Genomic DNA, 17,944 nt, shown 5'->3' with positions numbered 1-17,944 from the left:
TAGTCTTAAAAAAATTCTATGCACCAGCTTTTTTTTCCCCTTGGCCTCACCCATGGCTTTCAGAAGTTCCTGGGCCAGGCATTGAACCAGAACTACAGCAGGGACGATGCTGGATCCATAACCAATAGCCCACCAGGGGACTCCCTGCACCAGCTTTTTGAAAAACATAATTGCAAGTATTAAGTATATGTGTATGTGTGTAACCTATAAATTTGTCCTATTTTTTAGTTGCCATCATGATGTAGTATTTTCCTCATTATTACAGATTCTCCGTGAGCATGATCTTTAGTGGCCATGTACACCCACGGAGCTGCTTCTCTACATGTTTTCAGAGCCTCTGCAGCTTGGTCATCTCCCCGAGGCCCTGGGCAGTCCTGCCTCTGCCCTTGCATCTTCAGCTGCCAGGGCCCAACTCCAGCACACCATTCGTGGCTCCTTGGCAGGTGAGACCCAGCAGAAGGACAAGATCTGTGTCCAGAAGACCCAGGTGCCAGGCCACACTCACCTCTCACCTTCATTCCTCTTCTTTGAAAGGAGAGTAATGATGATCAGACTCGCCTATCAAAGCAGCTTTGACTCTGAGGCCGCTCTGGGAACTGCCCGATGTCATCAAACCTTGGTTTATTGGACTCTTCAGAGCTCTTTACATGCCAGCAACAGGAAATCCAGCTTAAGAGAACTAAAATTGGCTCATAGAATTGCAAAGTCCAGCTGCCGTGACCCAGGGCCCTGGAGCCTGAAAGACACAGGTCTCAGTGACCTGTGTTCCATATTCCAGTCCTCCGGTGGTCACATCCTAGGACAGATTCTCCCAGAATGCCCCAGACCCCCGAGCAGCGGGGCAGGGAGGGGATGAGGTGCCCACATTGTTGGCACTCCTGGGGGAGTGCACGCTGTCCTCATGTCTCAGCAGAGGGCCAGGTCCCTGCCCTCCTGCCCCAGTGCAGTCAGCCCATCTAACCTCATAGCCAAAGGAAGATCAGGTGTTTCCACCAGGAGTGGAATGGGTTCGGGGAGGGACAAGCAGCAAATGTTCACCTCACTGGCCATCATTTCTACTACAAGTCTCTGAGCAGGAATCCTCACCATACCTCAGTGTGAAGGAGCTGTGGACCCCTAGCCTTGGGTTTGAATCCCCCCCCCCGCCCTCCCCCGTCCCCCTCCTCTGCTGGCTGCACAGGGAAGCTGTCAACATTCTCTTCCCGATTTCCCAGCAATGGGGCCACACCCCCAGGCGCTCCCTCTGGGGTGACCCATGAACAGGGAGGAGGCCTGGCTTCCAGTGACCTCATCAGGTGACTCAGTGCACCGTGAGCATGGCCCAGGGTGTGTGAGGGACCCCAGCCCAGGCGAAGGGCCCCACAGAGCTGGCAAGGCCCTGAAGCTTATAGCTGATAGGGCGGAGCTGATGCTTCCTGGGAAAGCTGGGGCAGGCTCAGGCGCAGGCAGGGGACAGAGCAGCAGAATGGGTGACTATGGCAGAATCACTGGCTGGGAGCTGGGCAGCAGTTGGGAATTAAGGCCTGTGTGATAAGCAGGTCCCCTCTGGTTGTTCGGGCCCTGGTGGGGAGGGGCCAGCTCTGCTGACAGCTGGGCTCCTGTTCTGTCTCCCCGGTGGCATCCTGCTATCTACATGTGTGTTTGTACTTGGTCCCTGCCCGGAAGGCTCACAATCCACCTGATATGGGGTCAGTCCAAACAGCACCAGAAAGGGTGTGCGCAGCCAGGCAGGACCCATTCCCTGTCCTCGGGGGAGAGAGAAGTAGGCCTCAGGATACTCTTGGGAGCCGTGGAGGGTGGGAGGGAAGGAAACAGGGAGCTGGAGGCCTTTCTGGTGAGGAGGCCACAGACCTGGATAAATATAGGAGGAGGAGATGTGGGTCAAGAAACAAGACTGACGAAAAATCAGATTCCTTCCAGAAGGAGGTGGATCAGGTGGGATCACAAGATCAGACCTTGACCCAGAGCCTGGGAGGCAGAGTACAGGGCAGGGTCCAGGTGCCCTGGAGGGAGGACCAACGTCATCTGGGCCATGTGGGAACTTTAGGAGATGGAAAGGGTGCTCCTCACGCCCCCCTCCCCTAGCCTTTGGGGCTTCCGTGGGCCAACCCTGCTGTGGACAGGTGTGAAGACTGAAAGAGAGCGAAAGGTGAGGAAGGGAGGGGACCTCTAAGTAGGAAATGCCCAGGGTGTGTGTGTGTGTGTGTGTGTGTGTGTGTGTGTGTGTGTGTTGCTACTACCAGGACAGGGCCCAGGCCTTGGGCTCTGGGGCAAGAGGGTAGAATTCCAAGGCTGGAACTGGGATATCCAGCAACATCAGTGCACACACGGGGGAAATCTCAGGGGCCCTGGGAAGAGGCTGAATCCTGCAGTTCCCCTCCTGGACCCCCAGCTCTATCCCCAACATTAAGGAAGGATGGGGCTCAAGTTAAGCTTCCTTAGAGATGCTCAGGCTTGGGCCCTGCCTTCTATCACCCCACTCAGCCCTCATGCCTTCAACCACCTCTGGTCTGGGGTGAAAGGTGACAGCCCCCCAGACTCAGCTTCCCTAGAAGGGGCTGGATTAAGTGTCTCCCAGGCTCTGCCAGGAGAAAGTAGGCCTCCTAAGGAGAGAAGGGAACAAGATGAGGAGGGAACCAGGGCCATCACGGAGGACTGCTGAGTAAGGAGAAAACAACAACGGTAACCATGGTAACCACTAGAAGGAGGGCTTATGAGTCCAGCTCACCCCTCACACAGCTCTGAGAGGTAAGTGCTGGAGAGAGAGGCTGAGCAACTTCCCTTACGTGACACAGCCAGTAAGCGACAGAGCAGGGAAAGAACAAGAGGTCCTTTGCACCATGACTATATGGATGAGGGGTCCCTCTCCGAGAAGCTGCCCATGCCAGCCTCTGACCCACAGTTCCTTCTCCAGAACTGGGGGTGGGGGACAGACTTTCTGATCGAGGCAGTCACAGTGCATGGCATCCTTAGATGAGCCCTGAGTTGGCTGTCAGTTCCAGGGCTCTGTCTGGGCTGTTGGAGACAAGACCCCAGGAGTCCCCAAGGCCTAGGTGGGCTTTAGAGCAGTGAGTCAGGTCATATCCCCTGGGGTGCCAGCCTTCCCCTATAGGGGCCAGGAGGGGTGTCGCAGGTGAGGAAGAAGGGGATAAGTGGTAGAAATGCAGCACAGGGAGTGATTTTGATTATTACAGAAAAAAATATCTAGAGGTATTCAAAATACACTGCTGACAATCAGTCCTAAGGCAAAGAGCTATTTGCAAAAAAGTTATCCATCAGGTTCCTGTGTGTAAAAGACAAAAGTGAGAGACACCTCCAATATTCAAAGGCAGCAGATGGTTTAAATAAACCCCGGGTGGTCCACGCAGCTGTTCACAGACCTGGTGACGAGCCCCTCTCATCGTGGAACAATGCTTATTGTAAAAAGTAGGAGCCGTATGCTATGCTATGGATTTTCTAAGGAAAAACATGCTGATGGGAAAGAAATAGCAAAAAATAGAAAACTCAGTAAAGTTTTAATAGTGGTGTGGAATGATGGGTGGAGTAGAATTCAAACAGTTAAATTATTTTTGAAAGACTATAAAGATTAACAGACAGCTGAAAAAACAAGCTTCATGGCAAAGAGACAAAGCATTGGTTTTCTAGTTACTTGGCAACATCCAAATGACAGGATTCCCGGGTCCCCGGGCTCTCACACTGCTGAGGACGCTGCAGGTGCTCCTTGAATGTGTGTGACGTGACCCCAGCAGGATCAGGAGGTCCAGGTGAAGTCTGAGCGCTGCAGGGCTGGCTGATAATCACAAAGGAGGACGGGCTTTGATAAGCACTGCTCCGGACAACCTGTGCTTGGGCAGGGCGAGCACAGAGGAAGGGGCTGGGCTGCGGCTCCTGCTCAGGCGGGGAGGCTGCTGAGGGGGCGGATGTGGGAGGCGTTGGCTTCCCCGGAAAAGCAGACATCCCATCTGTGTGTCCCGCCCTGAGTGCTCACTGTTACCCCAGGGAGCATGAAGGCAGTGGGGGTCCCAGCAGCAGGACACCCTGCCCCTCCCTCTCCTCGCTGCATTTTCTGGAAGGGAGAAGGGCAAAGTCAGCCCCAGAGCTGGATCTAGGAGGGTCCTGGCTGTCCCAGGCTGTGCTCAAACCCCCATTCACAGAGAGTCCTCCAGGCTGGGTTGCTGCTGCCCACGCAGTGCCAAAGGGGCAGGGATGGGCTTCTGACTCCTGAAGGGAGTGGCCTGCCCACCCACTACAGCTCTGTCTCTGTGAGCAGAAGACCCCAGAAGCTGAGACTCTGCACCAGGCGACTGGGACTTGAATCCTGGCCCTGTCACCTACTAGCTACAGTATGGCCTTGAGCAAGTTATTTTAACCTCTCTGTGCCTCAGTTTCTCCAAATGCAACATGGCACTAATAAAAGGAAGCCCTTTTATTAGGGCGAGGATTTAATGAATCTGCATTGTGCCAGGGCCTGGCAAGGACGGTCAACACTGCGTGTTTGTTCAATAAGAATATAAACTAGTGGCCAGGGTGGCTCACAGGGGAACAGGCTGCCCCACCAGTGACACTGACAAAGTGGGGGGGGCTCTTGGCTGCAGAGGTACCCTCCACCCCCACCACCTCGACACACAAGGAGCTCAGTGGTCAGAGTTAACCCATGACCACACTTGAGTCCAAACTGTCAACAGACCTTCATCAGCTGCTGCAGGAGCCGTGGGTGTGGCCCGGGGACTGATAAACACACCAAAGGGCCCCTGGCCAGCCACCAGTGACGACAAGGCTGACGACAGAAGCCTCCAGGGGGCAGAAAGGAGGAGCCTGGAATGCAGGCTGTCAGGGGGTTGACAAAGACAGTGAAGGCTCAGCAGTCTCAGGAGCAATGGGTTTTTTTGGAGTTTATTTCAGCTCAACTCCATTTAATAAACATTTTTAAGGGACAAAATATGCCAGGCCAAATGAGGGACACAGAGAATGAACAAAGAACCACGAGGAGAATTAACCCAAGGAGTTCACAGCTGACTTGGAGGAAGGGACACAGGTACACTTACCACCATTGATCCCCCCAACCACAGAGCAACAGCAGCTCCCACACCAAGAACCAGGAACTCTAGGCACCACCTCATGCATACTCATAATCATGTCTCTTAAGACACCTTAGGAGTTCCCATTGTGGTCCAGCAGAAATGAATCCGACTAGTATCCACGAGGATGCGGGTCCGATCCCTGGCCTTGCTCAATGGGTTTGGGATCCAGTGGCATAGGTCGCAGATGCAGCTTGGATCCTGCGTTGCTGTGGTGTGGCTGTGGCCAGCAGCTGCAGCTCCGATCTGAGCCCTAGCTTAGGAACTTCCATGTGCTGTAGGTGAAGCTCTAAAAAGCAAAAAAAAAAAGGAAAAAAGAGGAGTTCCCGTCGTGGCTCAGTGGTTAACGAATCTGACTAGGAACCATGGGGTTGCAGGTTCGATCCCTGGCCTTGCTCAGTGGGTTAAGGATCCAGTGTCTCTGTGAGCTGTGGTGCAGGTCACAGATGCGGCTCGGATCCCGCGTTGCTGTGGCTCTGGCATAGGCCGGTGGCTACAGGTCTGATTCGACCCCTAGCCTGGGAACCTCCATATGCCGCGGGAGCGGTCCTAGAAAAGGCTAAAAACAAAACAAAACAAAAAAACAAAACAACAACAACAAAAAAAAACACCAAAAAAAAGACACCTTAAAGAGAAGGCACAGAGGAGTCAAGGGGTTAAGCAGGTAACACAGCTGATATGAAGGGTAATGGTGTTGACATCTGATTATAGCATCTGTGCCCTCAGCAACACTGCGATCTGTGATAAAAGAGGCAGGAGCACTCAGTGTGTGTATTAAGGAAGAGCCCAAGCCTCCTTTGTTCATCTGTAAAATGGGCATAATGACCTCGAGTTTCCTGAGTGACAAGAGATACTGTTGTTATAGGGGCCCAGAACAGGTAGTCACAGGAGCTGCCCTTGGAGAATAGGAGCCAAGCTATATGAGGCAGGCAGCGGGGACAGGGCCACATCATGAGCAAAACCCTGGAGAAGAACATCTAACTGCTTCAGTTTTGGAAGGAGAGGAAGTGAGAGAAGGCTGAGAAGAAAGCCCAAGCTTCTAGCTCCTTTATCTTTCTCCTTCCCTTTGCACCCCTGGGGCAAGTTACTGTTGGCCGCTGTTTGCCTTTCTCCCTTCTGGTTCCTCCTCAGCCCATGTAGTCAGACCTCTGCTCACATCACCCACCGGATATACTCCTGCCAAGGTCCTTGGTGCCAGCCTACTGCCAATTCTCAGATCTTAATTTCCCTCCTCAGCATCCTAGGCATGTTCCTGACCTCTTCCTCCTTGAAACACTACTCCGGACTCTATCAGCAGACACTCCCAGTCTGTTCACTTCCCTCTGCACTGGCTCCCCTCTGTCTCCTTTGCTGGCTTTATACCCTGAGCCACCTGGATGTTGCTGGAGCTGGTCCTCGACCTCCTTCTCCACCATTCTCTCTGGGAGACTCGTCTGTTCTTGAGATGCCCACCGCCTCCACATGAGATGTCCAGACCCTGATCTCTAGCCCAGCATCCACCTTGGGCATGGTACCCTTGTACCAATCTGCCTGCTGGGCATCTTGCCTGCGTGTGCTCCAGGCAGTGTGAACTCAAAACCAGCCTGGGAGGATGCACCCCGTTCCCACAGTTGCTGCTGCCCCTTCTGGGTCCCCTCTGCCAGCAGTTGGCATCACCAATGCAGGTTGCCCAGTTCAGACCCCGAGAGTGATCCCTAACACCTCCCTCACTGTCACCTGGCTGCCATCTCCTTTCGACACCTCTTGGGCCTTTCTCTCCTTCCCAGAACCGTCCCACTGCCACAGAGCTCCTGCGATTCCTTCCACAGACTGTCCCGCTGCACTCAGACCCAGCTGCCAGAATGCAAACCAGCCTTCAAAGGCTCTCCATTACGTTGGGGATAAGACCTACACCTCACTGCACATCTCTCAGTGTTGCAACCTTTTCATCACACACCGGCCCGCCACTGTCCCCAAGTCTCATGCTCCAGCCAGACTGAAATCACTTCCTTCACCCTAGTCCCCCTAATCCTTCTGGTCCTTAGGGCTCCACTGGAAAGTCACCTCCTTCAGGAAGTCTTCATGCTGGCCCAGGATGAATTAGGACCCCTCCTCAGTGCTCCGGTAGCAGGTGTGCACAACTGCTCTCCTCCATCCCCACCGTGAGATCACAGTCTTTGACATCAGGCACTGTCCTTGTGCTTTGTTTTCCCAGTGCTGAGAAGTATTGGGTGACTTCAAAGGATCTGGGAAGAGCCTTAGGAACAGACCCTGGGGGTGCTCTTTTACGGAAATGGTTTACTCTGTGCAGACACTGAACAGAGGCAGCCACTGTATTAACATTTCTTAGCCGCTTTCACATGAATAAACAAGTGATCCAGTTTGGACCAACAAGACTTAAGGAACAGTAGCTGAGCAGGCACAGGAGTGATTGCTTCCCTGTGAGCACGGCTCCTTCCTGTTTCCTGTCTTCCATTTCCTCCCTGGAACTAGGAGAGAAGGCTGGCGGTGGAGCCCCCACTTGGGATGAGCCAGCCATGAGGACAAGCGCCTACACACTAAGGAATCTTGAAAGGACCTAGGTCACAACCCCTGGACTGTCTACAAGTGGCTTCTTACTATGAAAGACAAATAAATCTCACAGAAGCCCCAATTTGGTTGAGTCTCCATTACATTTAGCTTCACTCCTCCTAGAAAAGGCAGATGATGGCAGATAACCATCTGTGGACACGAAGCCTTTCCTTTACAGAGAAGGCTAGTCCTGAGAGTGGGCAGTGGCAAGGTGAATGGAGCAGGATGAGGTGAGGGTTAGAGAGGCTGACCCTCCCTGGGATTCTATCAGAGGAACACGGTAAGGCCTCATGGCAGCATTTGAGGAAGAGGCTCCAGCCATGGTGACCTTACCATGATCGTGACCTTGGCTTGGGCATTCTCTGGTCTCTGCTTGGATTTACTTGTGAAATCAGCTGGTAGAATAGGTAACTTTTCAAAGGACAGAGTGCTACAAGTCTGGGGCTTTGGAGTCAACAAAGCTGGGTTCAGGTTCCAACTCCATCACTTATTTGCTACGTGGCTTCCAATCACTCTTTTTGGTTGACTTCATCATGACCTGTAAAATCCAGATTGTGACAGAACCAATAACTTAGACTAATCCTGGGCTTCTTTGGAATCATCCTTGGGGAGGCCAGCAGAATCCCTGATGCAGAACGCCTGGCTATAACCATGGCTGTCACAGCCCAGTGCCCAGTGTGCATTGGGGGGTCTGTGGGGGCAGGCGTTCTTGTGCTGCAACTTCTCTAAGACGGCATACTGGTGACAAGTTTCATGCCTAATTTGGATCTGGGGCTGCAGCAGGACTCTGGATACCCCTCTATCTGTGGGTGAGTGAAGTGGCCAGAGGCCACCCACTGTCCAATGGCTTTTCCTCCTGCACTTCGCGTCCATAGTCCTTGGGTCACAGGGAGAAAGAAGAAGCCCCTAGACATAAGAGAGATGCCCAGAAAGGCATCAGGCCTTGGGTAGAAATAAGAAACCTACCTGGTCCATCTGTCCTGTGGCCCCTGTCTTATCCAAAGCTTCCCAGAAAGTGAGGGGCATCTTTGCCTGGAAGTAGCTGGAGAGGTGGGGGCTTGAAGAGTTTCTGCAGAGAACTGCAGGAATTAAAGAGCTGGAAAAATACCTCCAGAACTGCATTCCTTGCTTCAGCTGATTTTGGCAGAAACTTATCCTTCTCTTGAAAGTCTCACCTTCTTTCTCTTTTCTGCACTACAGTCTGGTGGAAAAATTTTTTGGGGAAAGAAATAAGGGTCTGTTCTATTCTAGGCCTGACAAGGAGATCAGTGGGGTGCATCCCTTTTGTTCCTGGCCTCCTCCCTTACCTCTCCTCCCCACCCCACCCCCACCCCCCGCCCTCCCCGCAACACCCTAGGCCAGACCCAGCCATGCTGACACTCGACAGCACCTCCAGTTTAACTTGGCTCAGGCCCAGAGAGTTCGAGCCCAGCCCGGGGTGGCCCCCACCTCTCCACCTTTGTTACCCGGCCCCTCTCCGGGCGCAAAGAGCAGTTTAAATATAAATCAGTCCTCGGCACAAACAGAGCCTCGGCGGCGAGTCTCAGAGCCATCACCGGAACCGAGAGCCCAGGTTTTCGGCGAGTGCAAACAAGCAGAGACTGGCTCCGTAAATCTTCCCGAGAGCGTCGGGAGGAGCGCAGAGGCTTCCCCTCCCTTCACAAACGCCGGCTTCTCTCCAGCACCCCCCCCCCCCCAACGCCCCCGGCTCCCGTTGGCCCCTCCAGCGCCCCTCGCTCCCCCTCCTGTCTCCTCCGGTCCCCGTAGCCCTGCAGATTCCTTCTCCCGTCCCCTCGAGCCTGCCAGCCAGCGGCACCCCGCCCCTCTGCGCCAGCGCTCGGGGCACCCCCACGCTCTGCAGCCTCCTGCCCCCTCCTGCAGACCTCCCCCTCCCGGGGCCCGCCACCCCCGCCCCCACCCCCGCCCCCACCCCCACCCCACCCTCCGGCGGGCGGGACCTTCTGCCGGGGCGGTCGAGCCTCGCGGGTCCCAGCCGGGTTGCAGGCACAGAGACAAACTCGGCCGGAACGAGGTCAAGCGCAGCCGGCCGCCGCGTCACACCTGTCTGAGGGGGTGGCGGCCGGGCGGGGGCTCACAGCGCCTTTGACACCGGAGGGAAGGAGGGAGGAGGGAGAGCGCATTTCATCATCGGCGGCGGCAGCAGCGGCCACTTATAAAACTTCTGGGCGCGCACCCTCGCACTCAGTCTTCGCGCTGCGTGCCTCCTCCGGCCACCAACGCCGCGCCCGCCACCCTCTGGCCGCCCGCCCCGGCCCAGGAGCCCCAGCCCCGCTCGCCCGGCCTCTCGTCCCGGGCCCGGCGCTGCCGCCACCATGGGGCTCCTGCCTGAGCCCAGCGCACGCCAGGGCAGCGGCGCCTCTGCGGGCCGAGCCAGCCGCTGTCCCCGCTCTATCTTCAGCAACATTAAGGTGAGCGGAGAACCCGGGCTGTTCCGGCCTGAACCGCGCGGGTGCACCCTCAGCGGGGTGCCGTGGGCGTCCGCGAGGTGCTGGGGGCGCGGGCTCCCTCCCGCGTCCCGCTCTGGGACCCATCCCCACGGGCCCCGCAGGGTGGGCAAAGGGGTGCCTGGACAGGCGAGCGCCTGCTTGGCGTATGTAATTGCGTGTGTGTGTGTGTGTGTGTGTGTGTGTGAGAGAGAGAGAGCGCGTGTGTGTGCGCGCGCGCTCACACGCCCCTGTCAGGGTAGGAAACAGGGCAGTGCAAGTACCTACTTATTGGGCCAACTCTACTCAGATAGTCGTGGCACTAGCTTAGGGAACTGTCCTGTTCTTTGATTGAAAAAGAACATCTCAGGGGTATCTTTTTGTTTCCTGTGTGTAGTTACTTCGTTAAGGGAATGGGCTTGGACGTGCCCTGGTCTGGCGCCTTGTAAGGGACAAGACTTGATCCTTCCGAAATGGGAATCAGCTCATCCTGGATGGGTGACAGAAGGGCTGGTCTTCCCCAGGCTTTCGTCTTCCCCAGGGGCAGTAACACCTGGGCTCTGCTGCCTAGAGCAATGTTGAGAATTCCCCCTAGGCTGGCAACCAACGCTGCAGCTCTTGGACCAGCTTTTCCCGGTCCAGAACTGGCCCCAGGAAAGAAGCAGGTTTCAGAGTCTGTTCAGTAAAGTTGAGGCAGATGATCCTTGTCTGACAAATCATGGGTAACAGTGAAGAAAAGATGGGCATAGGCAGTTGTGTGGTAAGGATGTTTTACTTCCCATGGGGTCAGGCGTGCTCTCTGCCCCCTCACAGGTCCAAGAGGAATGGTTGAATCCATGCTCAGGCTCTTTTGCCTCTTCTTGGGGGGCAGAAGCAACTGAGGAATGCAACTGTGGTGAGGATGTGGAAGGTTGCAGAGCCCATGAGGGCTCTTTGGTCTCTGGGTAGGTGTTATGGTGCAGAGAGGTTGTTTCCAGCCGTGTACAATCAGATGGGGCTTCGTGAACACCTCCAGTGGTGCAGTTGAGGGGAACCCAGATCACACAAAGGGAGGATGTCTCTGTGGGATGTTTAGATGTGTCCAAAAGAAATTGATCTGGAGGTCACAGTGGAGCCCATCTAAGGATTTGCGCATATTGTTAGCAGTGGAGCTGGGACCCCAACTCCTGCTTCTGCCCTTTCCCCACACTACACTAAATAAAGGCTTAATTGATTCCATGGTTAGGTATAAATAAGACACAGAAATTTTGAGATAGTTTAAAATAATTCTCAAATCTCTTCACTTTTGGCCAGACCATGATGAGAACATTCACTGTGTGTGTGGTTTTGGTCCCACTATTTAAAAGAATTTAAAGAAGTCTGAGCAGAGAATTGTGGACCATTTGGTATTTATAAATTCGGAATTGGGAGGAAAGGGTAGGGGCAACAGTTGGGTGGTCTGAAAAGAAGGGGCCAGGAGGGAACCAGAGCAGGGGCAACTCCCTCTGTTTTCACTATTCTTGGAATTAGAGGAACAGCTGACAGCGAGGGTAGCCCCGAGTAAGACTGATCCATCCACCCTAAGTCCCTAAAATAAATGAGTTTAAGGCAGCACTTTCTTTGAAGATCTATCAGAATAAGATAATTTATCACATGTTGATGATTTAGCCACACCAGCCTGAGGCATCGGCCCCAGGCCAATCCATCTTCTGAAGGTTCATACCAGTTAAGAGTCTTTCTCAACTCTAGAAACCAGATTCTTTTCATCATTGCTTCCGTTGATCCATAGTAATTCTGAGACCATAGTTGGGAGTAACTTGCACTTAGCTTCGCTTATCAGCCTGAAACCAGGTAGGAGACTGGATATCTCAAGACAGATCTAGGGTCTGGAAATTCCATCCTTCAAACTCCCTGAAGCCTTTTCTTCCAGGGGACAATGCTGGCTTCTGGGGGCTTTGCTGTTTGATGAGCAATTTCCTGCTCCCAATGACAGGTCCAGGGCTGCCCTGCACCCTCCTGGTGGTGTATGGACTACACATGTTTTGTGACAGGTGTGACATGGAAGGGACAGGGCACATCCAACATGAAGACCCATCACTTTTCTAGGTTCCTCGTTGCTGGAACAGACTAACCAATCAGCTTTACGACATTCCTTCCGACCCCCACATACTATATGGCTTAGAGAAAGTGGATGAAGTGTGGGGACTCAGAGCCAAGCCCCATGACATCCTCTTATTAACTAGGCAACACAGGGAGGAGTTCCTAATCCTCCTTGTGTGAAAAAGCCTGGTAACATGAACATTTCCCACCTCCCAGGCTCGGGGTAGGGAACCTCTATAAGGATTACATGGAGTGAGGTGTAGGAAAGGGCTTGGTAAACCATGCTGTGCTCTCTGGAATCAGCATCACTGTGGGGTCAGTTCTTGCCTCACCAAACAAGACTGCACATCAAACGTAACTTAGAATCAGTTATTCCACCAATTATACCTCATTTCCTGAGGCACAGTTAATAGTTAGGAGGAACTGCAGTTGGAGTTCCCCTCGTGGTGCAGCGGTAAACGCATCCAAGTAGGAACCATGAGGTTGCGGGTTCGATCCCTGGCCTCGCTCAGTGGGTTAAGGATCCAGCGTTGCCGTGAGCTGTGGTGTAGGTCAAAGACGTGGCTCAGACCCCGAGTTGCTGTGGCTGTGGTGTAGGCCAGCAGCTGTAGCTCCGATTGGACCCCTAGTGTGGGAACCTCCACATGCTGTGGGTGTGGCCCTAAAAAAAAAAAGAAAAAAAAAAGAGGAACTACAGTTAATAATATTGTCCAAAAGTGGTAATAGTAGCTAACAGTAAGGGATATGTCTGAATGTACTGGGAACTCTTGGAAATGTTTTTACCCATATGCAGTTTTCATTACTTTATCAACTGCATGTCATTACTGTCCCTGTTAATAACGAGGAAAACAAGGCTTCCTGAGGCTGGTCCTTTGGTACAGAAAGGGTGGAGTGTAGAGGAACCAGGAAAGAGATCCTCCGGAGTCAGACCCCGGCCCTCTCCATCACACGGTGCTGGGCAGCTCTGGGTTTGCACATGGGGAGATGCCTCTTCGAGTGGTCAGGGCTTTCTCCAGGTCCTGGTGATACACAAATCTCAGCAGTGACCAGGGGCCGCTGCTGTGACTGCAGCGCAGATGCACCCAAACGCTTAGCAGGCTCAGACCTTTTCATTCTTCCTAATCTCATCTCAAGAGCCGGGTGTCTGTCGTGCTCTGGGGTGAGTTTTTACAGGAGTAAATACAATCATATATCTTAGAAAACTATACATAGAACTACCGTATGACCCAGCAACCCCACTCTTGGGCATATATCTTGGGCATAGACAAAACTCTACTAAAAAAAGACACATGCACCTGCATGTTCATTGCAGCTCTATTCACAATAGCTAAGACATGGAAACAACCCAAATGTCCATTGACAAATGATTGGATTAGGAAGATGTGGTATATATACACAATGGAATGCTACTCGGCCATAAAAAAGAAAATAATGCCATTTGTAGCAATATGGATGGAACTAGAAGCTCTCATACTAAGTGAAGTCAGTCAGAAAGAGAAAGACAAATACCATACGATATCACTTATATCTGGAATCTAATATATGGCACAAAGGAACCTTTCCACAGAAAAGAAAATCATGGACTTGGAGAATAGACTTGTGGTTGCCGAGGGGAAAGAGGGGGGGAGTGGAAGCAACTGGGAGCTTGGGGTAAATAGATGCAGAATGTTGCCTTTGGGATGGATCAGCAATGGGATCCTGCTGTGTAGCACTGGGAACTCTGTCTAGTCAATTATGATGGAACACATAATGTGAGAAAAAAGAATGTATACGTATACGTGTAACTGGGTCACCATGCTGTACAGTGGAAAAAAATATATATATAAAGAAATTTAAATATATATATATATAAAGAAATTTTAAAAAAATATTATTTAACCTGGAGACAGTCTTGCTTGCCTCTGGCTTCCAGGATTTCTGCGAAGTAGAGGACCTGCTCACCAGTCTTTGTCAGAGGGAGCAGTTCAGCATCCAGAACTCCCAAACTCTAAATTAAAAACAGATTCATTCAGTGATGATGGGAGCAGGGGTGGGGGGAGGTAGGGAGAGCCGTTGTGGCTAACTTATCCTGGCAACCTCAGAGAGATCTGTTTCTTCTTAAAATGAAACTCTTGGGGACAAACTGAGGTTATCTTATAGAAGGAGTGGTTGACTGGTAACTGCTGCCCAAATTTCAGAAACTCACACACCCAGGGTCCCAGGGTAGTGAAATAATGGATAGCCAGTCAGGGGGGCGGGGAGGGGGGAAGTTGGGGAGGAACAGTGGAAAGAAAGGATTAAGGACATCTGCCAACTTGGCCTGAATGGCCCTGGTGACCTCTGACCTGGGAGGGAGGCCCCTAACTGAGGGAGAGGTGCTTTGTCCATAGCTTCCTGAGGCCCCTGACTGCCAATCATGAGGCAGCATCTTGGGTTTAACGCCTTAATTTCCGGAGGAAAGTGCTGTATCCCATCGACCTGCCATCCATGCTTGGGGAGGCACTTTCAAGGGACTCCCCTGGGCCAAAAAATTCCTTCACCAACCCTGTGATTTAAGATACGCCTGCTCCTCCCCAGGGTGTTTCTCTGACACTGAGAAAACAGCATTTATTCTGTTCTCAGGGTTGTCTGTCCCTGAGAAGCCCATCTTGCCCTGTTTGTGTGTGTTTGCGGGGATGGGGAAGAAGGGCAATGAGAATGGGTAGGGTGGGGTGGGATGGGGGTTGAAGGCCACTCATCCTGTGACTGTGCTCAGAGCCCTTCCTGGCTTTCATTTTCGTCTCCTGGTGATGCGTTTGTAACCTGTGCTGCCACAGAACAAATGGAAGAGGGACTTATTTTGAAATAATCATAGATTCATAGGGAATATAGTGCTGAGAGATTCCGTGTACCCTTTGCCCAGTTCCTCCCACGGGTTTCTTCTTACAGAGCTACAGTGTAATACCAAAAGCAGGGCGCTGACTTGGCGATGGTGTGTGAGTAGAGGTCCAGGCCATTGGATCATCCCACCACTTCAAGACAGAACTATCCCATGGAACAGAGATTTTGCTGCTCTCCCTAAGTCTTTCTTTAGTGCTGCAATTTTGTCATTTTGAGAACATTGTATGAATGGAGTCATGCAATATGTGACCTATTACGACTGACTTTTTCATTCAGCCTAATGTCCTTGAGATCTATCCAAGCTGTTCCATGTATCAATAGTTTGTTCCTGGAGTTCCCGTCATGGCGCAGTGGTTAACGAATCTGACTAGGAACCATGAGGTTGCGGGTTTGGTCCCTGCCCTTGCTCAGTGGGTTAACGATCCGGCGTTGCCGTGAGCTGTGGTGTAGGTTGCAGACGCGGCACGGATCCCGTGTTGTTGTGGCTCTGGCGTAGGCTGGCGGCTACAGCTCCGATTCGACCCCTAGCCTGGGAACCTCCATATGCCGCGGAAGCGGCCCAAGAAATAGCAAAAAAAGACCAAAAAAAATTAATTTGTTCCTTTTTATTGCACAGCATGGATGTTTTGTGACTGTTAGCCATTCACCCATTGAAGGATATTTGGGTTGTTTCCAACTTAGGGCTATTACAAATAAAGCTGCCACAAATGATCATGTACAGGTTTTTGTGTGGACATAAATTCTTATTTCTCTGGAGTTAATGCCAAGGAGGGCATTTGCTGGCTGGTATGGTAGTTGCATGTAGATTTTTTTTTTAAAGAAACTGCCAAACTCTTGTCCACAGTGGCCATAACATTCTACCTTCACACCAGCCAAGTATGAGAGATTCAGTTTCTCTACATCTTTGCCAGCAGTTGGTGGTGTTACTGCTTTTTAGTTTAGCTCCTCTAATGGGTGTGTAGTGACCTCTCTTCATGGTTTTACTTTGCATTTCCCTAATAGCTGTGATATTGAGCATCTTTTTATGTGCTCATTTGCCATGTGTATATTCTCTTCATAGAAATATCCGTTCATATATTTTGTCCATTTTCTAACTAGATTTTTAAACTATTATCTTGAGAGTTCTTTATATATATGAGATACAAGTCCTTTGCTGGGCATGTGGTTTGGAAATATTCTCTCCCAGTCTATAGCTTATCTTTCCAACTGTTTAATAGGACCTTTCACAGGGAAGAAAAAAAAAGTTTTGATTTTGATAAAGTTCAATTTATCAATTTTGAATTGTCTGTATCCTGCTTTTGGTGTCTTGTCTAAAACCTCTTCACCAAATTTTAATTCCTAAAGGAGAAATCCTGTTTTATAGCTGTACATTTAAATCTGTGATCCATTCGGAGTTAATTTTTGTATGGGTGTGAGGTTTGGGTCAAGGTTCATTGTTTCTGCCTGTGATTATGCAGTTGTTCTAGTACCTGTGGTTGAAAAGACTGTCCTTTCTCTGTTGAACTGCCTTTGCACCTTTGTTGAAGATCTGTCGGCCATACTTGTGTGGGTCTTTTCTGGGTTTTCTGTCACGCTTCACTGATGTATGTGTATATATCATCTCCAATACTACAACATCTTGGTTACTATAGCTAAACAGCAAGTTTTAATCTCAGGTAAAACTTGATTGTTATTCTGTAATGATATGGTTTCCAAATCTTATAACCCCTTCGGTTTCCCTTCCACTCTGCCCTTTTGGAAGATTTTATGAGAGATTCAAATGTTGCTTTTAATAACTGGATGGGATCTTAGGTCTTTTTCCTTTTCTTTTGTCTTTTTTTAAGGACCACACCCACAGCCTATGGAGGATCCCAGGCTAGAGGTCTAATCGGAGCTGTAGCTGCTCTCCTGAGCCACAGCCACAGCAACTTGGGATCTGAGCCTTGTCTGTGACCTACATCACAGCTCACAGCAACACAGGATCCTTAACCCACTGAGCAAGGCCAGGGATCAAACCTGCGTCCTCATGGATGCTAGTCAGATTCATTTCTGATGAGCTACGACGGGAGCTCCAGGATCTGGGGTCTTTTTTTGCTCTAGCTTTCCTTCTGGCCATAGCTGAATGGTTGTCTTTTCCCTTGAATTTGATTTTTCAGTCTCTATTCCTAAGCTGTTTTCTGTTCTCAGTGACAGCCCTGCAAGAGAGGTATCAACATCTCCATTTCATCCTTGAAATCGAGGCACATCTAAGACCATGTATCCAGTAAATCCCAAAGCAGGAATTCCCACCAGGGTCATCGCACTCCTAGCCCCTACTCACCCTAGCCACAGAATGCCTCTCAGTTATGGATTCTCCCATCTATGGACATTTGGGCCTGAGCTCAGTGATCTCTGAGGTCCTTTCAGTTTCTCAGATTCCTACCTCATGCTGTCAAGTTGTAGATTGACATGAGACTAGGAACAAGGCCAGTTGAGTCTGAGCTTTGCCTGGAGACCGGCCCTGAAACCTGGCGAGGGTAGAGGGGACGGGCCAGCCAGCTTGTCGTCAATCAATTCCAGCTCTCTCAGTTTAAAGGATCTTGATTCCCCGGAACAGAACAGATTAAATTTGATCAGGGTGGGAATGAAACCAAGGCCAGGAGTCTCAAGCCTCACTGTGGGGTGGGTGGGATGGCCCACTCCAGTGAGCAGCCTGCTTCCAGAGCCACCTTCCCAGCCTCGTCATGGCCTTGTTGGGTGGAGATGCTGTGGAGACGCTAGCTTGCGGGGGCAGGGGAGGCACCAGCCCTGGGCAGTAACTTTAAGATTTGCAACCTTTGGGACACTCAGTCTGGTCAATACTGGCACTGACCCCCTCAGGGTTGCCCCCTGCCTCTAGAAATGTGGGCAGACTCACTCTTTCTGCAAGTTCAGTGTGCATCCGAATTCTAAAGGAACCTGGGCATTTCACCTTGT

General features: G+C 51.5%; 1 protein-coding gene across 1 annotated transcript in view; it reads left to right on the top strand.

Moving 5' to 3' along the window:
• The first annotated feature begins 9,596 nt into the window (after positions 1-9,596).
• Positions 9,597-17,944, top strand: part of SLCO2A1 (solute carrier organic anion transporter family member 2A1) — an 81,998-nt gene continuing 73,650 nt past the window's right edge. The window contains exon 1 of the mRNA XM_047782840.1: positions 9,597-10,057. Within this exon, the coding sequence (XP_047638796.1) occupies positions 9,962-10,057 (96 nt within the window). The 5' untranslated portion in view covers positions 9,597-9,961. The remainder of the gene's footprint in view (positions 10,058-17,944) is intronic.

Source organism: Phacochoerus africanus, chromosome 1 (assembly GCF_016906955.1).
Source record: "Phacochoerus africanus isolate WHEZ1 chromosome 1, ROS_Pafr_v1, whole genome shotgun sequence".
In the NCBI taxonomy this organism is placed as follows: Eukaryota; Metazoa; Chordata; class Mammalia; order Artiodactyla; family Suidae; genus Phacochoerus; species Phacochoerus africanus.
The sequence above is the reverse complement of the archived record's forward strand: the minus strand, read 5'-3'. Positions and strand labels throughout refer to the sequence as shown.